This window comes from Schistocerca cancellata, chromosome 1, assembly GCF_023864275.1.
Source record: "Schistocerca cancellata isolate TAMUIC-IGC-003103 chromosome 1, iqSchCanc2.1, whole genome shotgun sequence".
NCBI classification, from domain to species: domain Eukaryota; kingdom Metazoa; phylum Arthropoda; class Insecta; order Orthoptera; family Acrididae; genus Schistocerca; species Schistocerca cancellata.
In genome coordinates this window covers 413412454-413426339 of record NC_064626.1, presented here as the reverse complement: position 1 = coordinate 413426339, position 13886 = coordinate 413412454, and the positions used below count along the sequence as shown (strand labels likewise).

The window sequence follows — 13886 nt, the reverse complement described above, 5'->3', positions numbered from 1 at the left end:
TAATATGAGTACTAGCTAAGGTGATGGAGTCCATAATGAGAGGTCAGCTATGAGGTTATTTTGAAGGAAATAACCTCTTTTACGATATGCAGCACAGCTTTCAGAAGGGCAAGTCAATGACAACTGCAGTACTTAGTTGCAAATATAAGTCAGGGTTTTGAAGGAAAGGAATCTACAGCAGTGTTACTTTGTGACCTTAGTAAAGCATTTGATTGTATCCCACATAAGGCCCTTTTCAGCAAGTTAAAATCATCTGTTCTAAAAACTCAAATCCTACTTAAATAACAAGTGGCAGATTGTAACGGTTTAGTGAGCAGACTCAGGTGAAATGAAATAAAAACATGTTGTGCCACAGATTTCACAGAGATCTGTAATAGGGCCTCTGTTCTTAATTTTCTTTAAGGACGCCGACTCCAATGGGCACTCCTTACAGTTTGCAGATGATACGATTGCCTTGTTCACACAAAGACAAATCTTCGGACTTGCAGATAAAGTTGATTAACAGAGCGCTCACTTTAAAGACAGTACAGATATTGATTAACAAAGACACAGCACCGCTTCCCAATGGTGACCCTAAAATTATTTAATGCTCTACTTAAGAATATTTAATCATTACCATTCGAACTATTAGAACTAAAATGTGTATATTGAAAGAGCAACCTTTGTACAGTATTATAGAATACTTCTCTGGTAATAGAATAATGTCTACATGAGCTGCAACTCAGTGCCAATAAAAACAGCAGCAACCCTGTTATTTTGCTAAACTATGTTCTAATGTTGATTGACTTATAATTTTAAAGTATGCTGTAATCTAGTTCTTAACTTTGTTTTCTACAGTATCCATTTTAGTATCATTATTTAGATTGCAATATTGTATTTGTTTTATTGTGGTAAATGACAGAATTGGTAATAATAGTAATAATAAGACTGTAACATCTGACAACTGGACATATTCCAAATTGCGAGGAGAATATTAAATTGTGACTAAATCCATCAGCAACTTATAATGACTTTTGTTTGAAGCTGATGGAAGCCAAAATTTTAGCTGCTAAGAGGCGCTGCAAGTATTTTGTAAAAAAAATGTTGAAGTTGCGCATTTTTCCCATGTGAAGAACAGTTTATAACAGCGGTTTGTAGTGCCCTGCCTGTATAGCATGCGACTCGGCAAATCACTCACGCAGCGGCGTATAGCAGAATTATCCGGAGTTCACAGACACCAGTTTTAAGCACCTAAAGCCTGGTTTATCATGGAACAAATGGAAGTGAACATGTACGAATGAGCATTTGCAGGAAATTCACTAATATGGATAGAATCGTATATACTAGAGGGAACGGAAGAGAACACAAGGTAGGGAACATTGCCTATGAAAACTGTGTTATTAGTTTTTAGTTTTTGGAGCTAATATTCAGCATACAGGATACAATTTTATCTTGTTAGAGCCAGAATGCGAAACTTTGCTGTTCAATAAGGGTTATTTTGCATGGCAAGCTCACTGTTCTTGATGGATAATGTAAAATGGTGCAGAGGAGGAAGAATTTAAGTGTCTCAACTTGTATGGAAGCGTGACATGCGTGGAGATCGTGCTTCTTACACGGAATTGCATCTCCATCTCTACTTAGCACTGGTCCAAAATTTTCCTTGTATGTCACTGCCATTTTTCCCTGGCTTCTCATTACCATTGAGGGGAAATTTATAAACACTAATTACTGATGTTGAGCATCATCTCAAGAGGTGACACAGTTAGCGTTTCCACTATGCATGTAAGGTCTGATGGTCATATTATTTATTAAAAAAAAAAAAGTCTAGTGAGAGCGCAGGATCAAATCCCGTTTAGACCACAGCTTTTTCACTATGACTTTTAATTGAACATTCACTTCTCACAGATGTTGGAGTGGCCACGAAAGACCTGTGGTTCGGATTCCATGTTAAACGGCAGGTCTCCATTTTCCAGTTAGGTAACTAGGAAAGATTAGGGACATATAAGTACGTGCAGTGGCATCCAGTTGAAAGACTGCAAGAGGCCTTTTGGATACACCAGACAGAATTCTCTTTTTCTCGTGCTTGTTAACTTATTTGCTCCAGTGAAAATTTGGTTTAAGCTATACAGACATTTTTTTTTAATAACTTCATTTCGACAATTCAATTCTTGCACATGTAATTCTGATAAAAGTGGCTAGCAGAGATAATAAAATTATTGCAGTGTTTGATGTCACAGATGACTTCCATCAATGAGGACTTGTAATGTGTTGAAATGAAATGTGTCTTGCTGTACTACATTTTATAAAAATTCTTGTAGGCCATTCCTTATAATAATGTTTGAATGTTGTACATTTGACTGTTAGCGAAACAGTTCTTTCTTTATTCCCTGTAGTCATCACAAAAACGCAAAGTGTGTATTGGACGACAGAAACAAAAACTTTTCTTGCACCAGGCACACCAGACAAAGGAAAAATTGATGCAGTCAGGCACTTCGGAGTAACCACTAGTTTTATTTAGACAGAACTGGGATGGAGTCAGAAATGGTCCCGGTTGTTGTTCTGCATATTGCGCTGCATACCTGGCATACTTGATCAAATTTGTAAAACGTGGCGAAGAAAACTGGTATTGCACAAATGACTGGAGCTTAAGAATACTGTTCTGCTTATAGACCTGAAATGAGAGAGAGGTATCAGAAATTATGTTGTCTAATAATTTCCTGAAAAATGCTTGTGACTGTCGAAAAAATTCATTATCGAGAGGTTGAATTGCACTAGTAGTTGCAGGTGGGATCCACATTATATCTACAGATTTTTCGTCGTCCTCCGCAAAAAACAGAGGCATCATTACATCCAGACCATGAATCCAACAAAAGCAATGAATTAGCCTTTGCAGATGGCAGGAATACGTTTTGAACAAAATGTTGAAAATTATTTTCTCCCATTTTTCCAGATTTTGATATGTTTGATTACAAGATTTTTGCGACTAAACAGTCCTTTTTTTTTATTTTTGGTCATAATTTGCTTGTGGTTCTTGAAGACAGAGATACAGCTGTGGAAACAGTAAACCATTCATACTTATCACTGGCATTATCGTATATGAATGTGTCGTTGCATTCATTGATTGGGCAACTGACTCCATCTTTTTTTCGCCCTGAAATGATAAAGTGCAGTGAGAACAGAGTTCTTTCACCAAACATGACTGATCAGCATTATAAACAGAAGTTGCGGGGATAACAGCAAGTTTCGTCTTTACGTCAGCTATGAAATTCTCTATAGTATTGGCTATCACTGGCAGCTGTTCTACACATTTACATGACGTAAACTTGGTAACTTTGCGACTTCCTATTCTGTACAATTTCTTGAACCTGCTTAGCAAGGAAGACAAAACCTGGAAATTAGCAGTGTTTATGTCAGATGCAATTTGGAGGGCCCAGTCTTGTAGATCTCCATCGGTAACACTGCGTAGCCTCTCATAAGCAGTTCTAAATATTTCAAACAGTTTTTCATTCAAATGGTTTTGGGTTTCCGTTTGGTGCATATTTCTTACTTCATGTAATTCATTCCTCCATTTGTACAGGTCATGCTCCAATTTTATGAAACGAAAATGCCTTTGAACACTGCATAACTTCAAGCATTTTTCCCTGCTTTGTTTAACCAATATTTCACTGCATTTTCTTTGTCACTGAAAGCTGTTGCAGTGTGTGTGTGTGTGTGTGTGTGTGTGTGTGTGTGTGTGGTGTTTTTTTTGGAAGGTATTCTTCATCAGAACTGTTACTGGCACAACTGATGTCATCTGAACCACAATTCGTGCATCGTCGCAGTTATTTCCTATTTCTTCTAACGTATCCACAATTTCAAACGAAATGTTGATATTATTCGAATGAATGTCAAGGAACTCGACTAACAAATCATGCATACAGTGTTTGCATAAAAAGGAGAGAGACTGGTCTTTTGCTAATGCGACTGTACTTCGCAGGGTGTGCTCACCCAGGGGAATTGGTGGTGGAGGGTGTCTGGCTGAAAATGCGAGGTAAGCCAGTCGCCTGTGGGCTCTTGTCTTGCCAGCGTCGCGTGTTGAGTGGACACGTCGCAGAGTCATTGGTCGTGACGCAAATGCTCGAGCAACGTTATGCCATAAAGTTTTGTGTGAAACTAGGAAAATTGGGTACAGAAACATTGGGTATGTGTCGACAAGCCTACGGCAATTATTGCCTGTCAAAATCCCAATTTTTCAGGTGCATGAAGAGCTTTAAAGAGGGCCAAGACAGCGTAGAGGACGAGGACTGCTCCAAACGCCCCTCAAGCAGCAAAACTGACAAACATCGACCCCGTGCACGTTTTATTGAACACTGATCGTCAGATGAGTGTCAAGGTGATAGCAGACGACCTCAGACTCGATAAAATAACATTGTACATCGCCACCAAAGCATTGTCGATGAGGAAAATCTGCGCCAAGATGGTCCCAAAGATTTTGTCAGATGTTCAAAACAAAACATGTGTGGCTGCCTGCCAAGACAATCTCCAGAGCACTGAAGCTGATCCAGAATTTTTAGGTAACATTATCACTAGAGATGAAACCTTGGTGTTAGAGTACGACCAGGAGACAAAGCACATGAGTGCCTAAGGGCACACCGCAGCATCCCCACGTCCAAAAAAAGGCTCGCATTCGCAACGCGAAGGTGAAAGCCAGGCTGATTGTTTTTTTGACGTTAGGCGCGTGGTTCATCATGAGTGTGTGCGTCAAGGCCAAACTGTCAATAGTGCTTTTTATTGCAAAGTGCTCAAGAGGCTGGAAGCAAGAGTCCATCGTGTGAGGCCAGCCATTGCCATCCCGAACTCAGCGTTCACGGCAGCATTTGAAGCATGGAAACCTTACATGCAGCTGAATGTTGACTCTCAAGGGTCATACATTGAAGAGTACTAAGTTGTTGTAGCAATAACTACAATAAATTTTGATTCACAAGCTCAGCCTCATTACGTTTTATACAAATCCTGTATGTCCTCAGGAGAAATAGGTGATTTCGGCTGGAAACCACATCCTTCATATTTCATCATTGCTAAATTGAGAACATTAATTGGATTCCACGTTACTGTGAAACAGGAAGAAAAAAAGGTATGCCTTACAGAATTACAGTAAATATTAATTCAGCTTTATTTGTATTGTCAGTAATTACCAATATTGCAAAAACCAGCTGATAATTTGTAATAATGTTACTTCAGTGGCTAATTCAAGAGAATAGTAACTGTGTCCTTTAGTGTCAGAAAAACGATCAACGAACGGTAACCTGAAATGTTGTTTACAAATTACAATTGGGTTGCGTTGTGTTTCCAGTTTACAAATGTATTGCCGACCTTGGCTGTGTGTGTGCCTAGTTGCGCATGCGCAGTTCCTACTGTGCCAATAGGGGTGTACACTTTTACTGCCGCCTGGCACGCTATGAATTTGGCAATTTTCAACTTTTTTTTTTTAAATACTTGCAGCTGCTAAGGCAGCTAAAATTTTGACAGTGCATTTCTTTTGTTGTCCTCTTCTTCTGTAAAAAATTTGAAGGTAGGTTTCAACAAGTCTTATTGGACCATTCCCTTGTTAGTCTACTGAATGAAACAATTCTATCTGTGTATAGGAAAGCAGTGTAGGTGTTAGCCGACTAGTATAATCTAAGAATTTATGAAGAACCTCTACCCACTTTTGGATAGAGCATCACAAAAGTTATGTGACACGTTGCCATTATCAAGAAACTGAAAGGAAGTCAGAAAAAGCTTGTGCAAATGCTCACTGAGAAAAAGATTTGTTAGTAGCCTACAGAAATTAAGAAAGTGATTTACATACATATGGTGGAGAAGATGGATACTGATCTGCAATTTGAGATCTTATCCAGTTTAACATTCACATGACTTTCTTACAGTCCACTTGTTTAAAGTCTCAGAATTGCATCTGTGTGAGACCCACCACATTAGCTGAGAGTGCTAGTGCGCTGCTTCCTGGACTTAGGTTGGTGCAGGCTTTTCAATCTGAAAGCTTGCAACATCCCCAGTCAGGTTTATGTGCCTGTCAGTGACTCAGCACCTCTACTATTTGGTGAGTTGTTACTTTCACTCCTTAAGTTATTTATATTTCACTAAGGACTTCCCAAACACACAGATATCAGTTTAAGTATACTTGAAGTGTTCTTTAAAGGAATTTAATTATAACTGTATAGTCCATTGTTCATTTCATTCACTCAGACTCAGTCTAGTAGCCAACTATTCAAACTGAAGGTTATAATATTTGTTGGCATTACCTAGGGAAGAAAAACCTTAAGTAAATAACGAACTTTGTATTCCTGTACCATAACATTTTGAGACATCTCTGAATGTTGTTAATTTTCTTGTATGTTACTTAACAATTGTAAGATCCATTTGAACTCTACATGACTCATTTCGCTACACATTTGGTAGACCCATGGCTCCAGCTGCGGCGACCACCAGAAGCGAGTGAAGGCTTTTGGGATTCTGTTTACATTATGTTAGCTGAAGAATATCTATCACATTTTCTGCCTTGTGCACCAGGTGCACAGGTGCGTCCACATGTGCCAGGTCCTGCATTGGCAGTACCGTTGGTGCGACATACTCCAGTGAGGTAATCCCTTTGGCAAGTTCTCAGTAGTACATATATACATTGTTTCTTCTAGTACAACAGAATTGTTTTCATATATTAATGGTTTTATTCAGGATGTGAGTGATCACGTAACAAAAGTTATCATATTGAACTATTCAGTAATATAAAATTAATTTTCTCCAAGTGGGTTTCCCATTTTTGTCTGTGTTGCTGGATTGTATCTTTCAGAGTGTATGTTTTCAGCTCCTGTCCCATACCTTCACTCTTCTGCATGCCATAGACAACTGAATAGCAAAAGCTGACTATGGCTATTATAAAACTGAAAAATTGTTTGGAATCAGTGGATGATGATAGATTACCAAAAGGAGGTATTGCGATACCATGTAGTTAGGTATAAGTATGTAGAAGCACCTAGTTTGTGAGCAAACCTATTTCCTATTTCCTTTACTTGTCAAACCACCCCACAATCCATCTACAAGGGAGTCCCCCTCTCATTATCCAATATCACCCTAATGTAACCAGTAGCATCCTAACTTAACTGCAGTCTCCACCAGATCTTTGACTGCCTGGAATGAGGAACATGTTTCTCTTCTCACAATTCCACCAAATTCTCCCAGAGTGGTATTCCAACACTCCCCACCCAATCAACGTAATATCATGGTCCATCCACGTGCCACACCTGCTTGCAATCCCTTCTCTATAGAAGACCTGTCTTGGGTCTATCCATCTAGCACATCCTATTCTATTCCTGTCACAGGCATATTCCATTCTATCAGATTCAAGTCCACTGGTGAAAGGTAATGCATGTTGGTAGCTGCCCAAATAAGATGTGCGTCCTTTGTGCCCCACAATTTACATTATTTTGATTGTGATAAAATAATGCTCCAGTGTTTGTCTTTGGAACATTGTTGTAGAAGTTATCATAGTTTCAGCTAAGTAAAAAAAAGGCAAATGTAATTTGCAGTTTAATTTACATAAACAAGTTGACTTTCAAATTTTCCTTTCCGTGAAACTGCATATGCTAGATTCAGGTGTTGGTTCAAAAGTCAAGATTCCAATAGTTTATTGTTTTGCTTCATCTTATATTGATCGTGTATCATAATACATTGTGTAATTTAGAACATCGTGAATGCTGTGGAAAACGTGTTCTATTATTGTCGGTTGTATGCCTGAAACATAAATTGTGTCTTTAAAAACTTTTTACAACAGTATCCTCATTCGAAACACCCATTTCCTAATTTTGTTGTATTATCATCTCTCTCTCTCTCTCTCTCTCTCTCTCTCTCTCTCTCTCTCTCTCTCTCTCTCTCTCTCAAATTTTCATAAGCTGTGATTGCTGTTTACTTAAGCAATTTCATAATAAATTGTCATTTGTGATTTAGTTGCTGTAATGCATATTGTAACTAATGTTACATCTAATTTTTCCTTAAAAGGAGTTTATATTATCTGCACTTATCATAAAGTAATACAATTTTGTTAGTGACTATCACCTCATAAAAGCTTCAGGAAACTAGTAACTTTGATCCTAGGTTTGTTGCTTATGCATTTTGCTTACCATCAAACTGCTTTAGTTCTTAAAGGAAGTTATTAATATTTTTGCTTAACAGATTAAAAGAAAATAAATAGGGTTATTTTATAGATTTTTACAACTCTTTAAAACATTGCACTAGCCACAATGCAGCTTCACTGTGAATGCTGTTCTTGAATCCAGGGTAGGTTAGTTGACATTCATAAGCAGCAGGAAATCACCATGACTGCTGTCCAATAATTAGAAGCTCCTGCAAATGGGTCTAGTGGGAGTGATTGCAAGAGTTCTGTACCAAATATATACCAAAGATGTCTCACGTGCTATCTGCTTGAGTGGATCCTGTTTCTTCTACAGTTACATACAGGATATCCAGTTTCCTCTACAGTTACATACAGGATATCCAGTTTCCTCTACAGTTACATACAGGATATCCAGTTTCCTCTACAGTTACGTACAGGGTCTATCATCACTCATCCACTTGACTGTCAGTGACTTGTCTGTGGCAGGCCTAGGCATCTGTACAAGGGAGATATGGACCAAGGAGAACTCAAGATGTTATACTGATCCCCCTAACCAATTACTTAAAGGAGCTGTCTTTCACTGAAACCAGAACTGAGCCTGTAAGACCCACTTCACCTGTTGAGAAACCTGCCATGTCCTATGTCAAGAGGAGGTAAATGCAGAAGGGTAGGGGTCTATGAGCTGTCAACACTTCAAATATATGGTGAATAATGATATCCCTTAGGGATATGATGGCAAGGGATGTGAAGGAACACTGATGGACTCTGTGTATATGCCTGTGGGCCTCATTCACCATTTTGAAGAAGCTGTTCCATCGGCCAGTCAGGAAACAGGGCAATCAACTGCAGATCTTGGCACACATGGGAACAAACAATGCCTGCCATCTGAGCTCTGAAGTCATACTTAAATCATTCCAGCAACTGGCAGAGAAGGTTGAGAAGACCAGCCTTGCACAGGAATGTGCAACAAAGCTCACTATTTGCAGCTTTGTCCCAGAACTGATTATGGCCTCCCAGTTCTAAGTGGAAGGATTCAGCCAAAGACAAAAGGTTCTGTGACAAGCTGGGCTGAGACTTTCTGGACTTGCACCATGGTGTTGTGAACTGTTGGGTCCCACCTAAATGGGTCATGCATGCACCAAATATCAGAGGAGGCTACTGCCCGGGTAGCTGACTGCATGGGGTGCATACAGGTAGTTGTAGGGGACTTAGAAGTGATTCAAAGAAATGGCCCCTAAAGGTGAGAGTACTAAAACCCTTGTGCTTAACTGCTGAGGCATCCACAACAAAGTGTCAGAGTTTGAAGTACTCCTAAAAACTTTGGAGCTCCTTTTATACTAGGTACAGAAAGCAGGTAAAACCTGAAATTGATAGCAGCGAGGCATTTGGGGGAAGTTTAAGCGGAGGAAGTTTAAGCATATATTGAAAGGGCAGGCAAACAGTAAATGGGGATGGTGTATTTGTCACAATAGACAAGCAACTCAAATCCACCGAGATAGAAATTGAAACTGTGTGTGAGATTGTGTGGGCAATATGCAGTATCAAGAGTGGACACAAACTTGTAATCAGATTCTTCTATCAGTCACTAGACTCACTTCCAGATAAAACACAAAACTTTTGAGAAAACCGAAGGTCAATAGTAAGTTCACCAATCATATCATCATCATTTGAGGAAGTGTTAATTGCCCGATAATCACTTTGAATAATTAAAGTTTTGGGAGTTTGAATAATTACAGTTTTGTGTGTGGTGAGCATGACAAGGCATTCTGCAAAACATTTATAAATGCATTCTGGGAGAGAACATATTGTTCAGTGGCCCATTCATGATAGAAGCAAAAAACAGACTTGACCTCTTTGAGGATGTCCACATTGGATCTGCTGTCAGTGCACCTCTGCAAAGATGAGTGATATAAATATTAGTGTCAACGGTGTTGAGAAACAGTGATTACTAACATACAAAGAGCCACTAAAGCAAGTAGAAGAATTAACATTTTCAGCAAACTAGATAAAGAGGCAGTAGTGTCGTATTTCAAAAAGGAACTTGAAGTATGTAGCTCTGGAGAGGAGCATGTAGAAGAATAGTTGGCAGTGCATTTGATAGGCTTGTATCTAGTAGAACAGTTAATGTTGAGAGGCACCCTTTGTGGTATAGTCACTGCAAATAAACTTCTAAAGAAACAGAGACTACCGCATGATAGATGTAAAACAAAGCATAGAGCTCTAGATAGAGAAATACTGAAAAAAAACACATTTGACTGTCAAGAGGGCAATATGTGAAGCTTTCAGTGATTACCATAACAGAACATTATGGAAGGATCTGTCGCAAAACCCAAAGAAATTTTGTCATATTTAAAGGCTGTTAGTGGTACCAAAGTTAGTGTCCAGACACTAATGGATGAAACAGTGGCTGAAAATGAGGGTAGCAAAGCAAAGACAAAAACGCTGAACTCTGTTTTCAAATATTATTTTACAAAAGAAAACCCAGGAGTATTTTCTCACCTCAACTCTTGCACCACTGCGAAGGTGAGTGATGTAAATATTAGTGTGAATGGCATTGAGAAGCAGCTAAAATCTGTAAAATTGAACAAAGCTTCAAGCCCCTGCACTGAAGTTGTGGCTGAGTTAGCCCTTGTTTTAACTATAATCTACCATAGATCGCTTGAACAAAAAACTGTGCCCAGTAATTGGAATAAAACACAGGTCACAACCGTCTACAAGAAGGATAGCAGAAATGGTTGAAAAAACTACCGTTCAATATTGTTGGCGTAGATTTGTAGTAGTATCTTGGAACATATTCTGAGCTTGGGCATAATGAAGAATCTAGAACAGAATGACCTCTTCCATGCCAACCAGCATGGCTTCCAGAATTATCAGTCATGTGAAATTCAACTCGCACTTCCTCAAGCGCCTTACTGAAATTTTTGTATCAAGGTAGTCAGGCAGATGCAATATTTCTGTTTCTGAAAAGCATTTGACTCGGTACCACATCTATGCTTATTATCAAAAATATGATCATATTTGGGTATTAAGTGAAATTTGTGACTGGATTGAGAATTTTTTGGTGGGGAGGATGCAGTATGTTATCTTGGATCAAGAGTCATCGACAGTGGTAGAAGTAACTTGAAATGTGCCCAGGGAACTGTATGGGGATCCTTGGTGTTTATGTTGTATGTTAATGACCTTGCAGGCAATATTAATTGTAACCTCAGGTTTTTTGCAGATGATGTAATTATCTATAATGAAGTACTGTTGGGAAGGAAAAAAAAAAAAAAACTGTATGTATGAATATTCACTTGGCTCCTCATAAGATTTCAGTGTGTTGCAAAGATCAACAACTCACTTTTAATGTTCAAAAATATAAAATTGTGCTCTTTGCTGAAAGGAAAACTGTAGTACCAAATGACTAAAATATCGATGAGTCGCAGTGGACTGGTCATCTCATACAAATACCTGGGTGTAACACTTTGTAAAGATGCAAAATGTAACAACCACATAGACTCAGTCATAGGTAAAGCAGGTGGCAGACTTCGAGTTATTGATAGAATATTAGGAAAATGCAGGAAGTCTACAAAGCAGATTGCTTTCGAACCATATACAGTAAAGGGCAGCATGAGAGGTCACAGGTTTGTCTGGCATATGGGAGAGCATCACAGAGATGCCAAAAGAAATGAATTGGCAGATGCTTGAAGTAGACGCAAACTATCCTTAGCAAGCCTGCTTACAAAATTTCAAGAACTTGCTTTAAATGTTGACTTGACCAATATATTACAACCCCCTACACATCACTTCCATAGCAGTCGTGATGATAAGATTAAATTAACTACAGTGCACACAGAGAATTTTAAATAAACGTGCTACCCATGATATTTGTGTGAATGAATTGGGAAGAAATCCTATTAACTGGTACAGTGGGAAGTACCCTTCACAGTGCACTTCACTACTTCACTAATTTGCAGAATGTGAATGTAGATATAAATGCATATGAAAGCAATCCTGTCGTATACAGATTTTACTGCAACTTCTGTATGTGAGCTTGACCACTAGCACCAACACCTGAATGAAAGGATACAGCCAAACTATGACCAACAGCATTATTGATTGTCCAGTTACAGAACATGCTGCTGAGCACAATGTGCTTGACTTTATTGTCTGCTTCACAACCCACACAATCTGAATGACCTCCACCCCTGAAATACCAATTTCTCTTAAATCACAAAGATGGGAACTGTACCTTCGACAAATTCTTTGATACCACAGTCCTCCTGGCCTCAGTTTCCACTAGCCCCTATCCCCCACCCCACCTTCTCTCATGTCCCTGCACAAACTCTATTCATCTACATTAACACTTTTTTCATTTTCTCTATCCTATCTCCAATCTCCTCACCGATTGCCAATCCACCCCTCTACTTTCTGCTTTGTGCACCTTCTGGCTTGTTCCTCGCAGCAATCAACTCTTCTTTTCCTCCACCTCTTGAAATGCGACAAGTTTCAGACAACTTAACGTTCTGTGAACAACCCTTAATTTTTTTTATTATGTTCTAAATTGCAATGTCTACATTGTTTGTCAAATTTTCCCATTCTTGAAGTATTTTAAATTCTTGTTGTTATATTTATAAAGTTATCAATCTCGACCATTGTGTGGAGTTGGTTTTGCATGAAGTTTGTTAGCTCACAAGATCTCCTAATTTGAAGATTTCGTAAGTTCTTCACTGTGCAATCTAAAAGTCAGAATTTAATCTTCAGACCCAACCATCTAACTAGATTTGTTGCCCAGTTTCTGCAGATTCTGTGAAAGTAATTAGTTTCTCTCAGAATTATATATTTTAAAAGTTACTAGTTAAATAAGATCAGACCTGGGACATCACCCTTCATTATTTCATGTCTTATTTCTAAAATTGCTTTCAATAATATTGTAGTGTCAAGTTTTCCAAGTGTGATAGTGGTTTTAGATTTGCCCTTCCCTGTATTTTAAGGGACATAGTCTAAATTTAAACTTTCGTTAATTATTAGTAAATGGCAGCAGTATTATAATATGGGGTATACTATTGCGGATTAACTTAGGATAGCAAAGAATTGGTGAATTATTTTATAGCTGCATACAAAAATACAAATCGTTTTGTGCATGAAAGTATTACTCGTAAGAATCTCATTTGATTGACTTTATATTATAAGTGGTGAACAAAAAGTTTCTATTTGAAGGCTGTACAGTCCATAATAGGTTCACCAATCAGGTAAAATTGCCATGGGCATTGAGGCAGTCATCCCACCATTGCACCAGGTTGAAGATACCCATTTCTTAAAACATCATGTCCTGCTGCATGAAGAAGTCCGTAACTGGCAGCTGCACATCGTCAGGCAACAGGAATCGTTGACCCTTCATGGCCTTTATGGGCCCAAAGGCATAATAATAATTGCATAGAGAGAGGTCAGATTATAGGGCGGGTGCTCAGTTGTCTCCCACTCGAGTAGGCATAATTCCGGCATTACATTTTTGGTAAGGGGAAGTACATTATCATGAAACAGCAGCGCCATTCTGTAACAGTGGTTTTCAACAGATCTGCTGTCCCATAAACATTCTTCATTTTCTGGAGGATGTCATCCGGATTTGGTCCCTTGGATGCCAAGGAAAGAATAGCAGTATGTTGGTCCTGTTTTGGTGCATTTAGTAATAATGTCGCCATAGGTTATATTTCCACATTTACTGCATACACATCAGAAAGACATGAATGCCACACTAATCCCTTCCTTAGATTTTTGTGCT

The 13886-nt window shown here is 38.7% G+C and overlaps 1 protein-coding gene across 3 annotated transcripts in view; it reads left to right on the top strand.

The window, feature by feature from the left end:
- The window catches only part of LOC126175810 (sphingomyelin phosphodiesterase 4), a 181159-nt gene that overhangs the window by 15129 nt on the left and 152144 nt on the right, over positions 1–13886 (top strand). For all 3 annotated transcript variants that reach the window (XM_049922811.1, XM_049922803.1, XM_049922819.1), the window contains exon 4: positions 6373–6598. In XM_049922811.1, coding sequence (XP_049778768.1) covers positions 6373–6598 — 226 coding nt within the window. The remainder of the gene's footprint in view (positions 1–6372; positions 6599–13886) is intronic.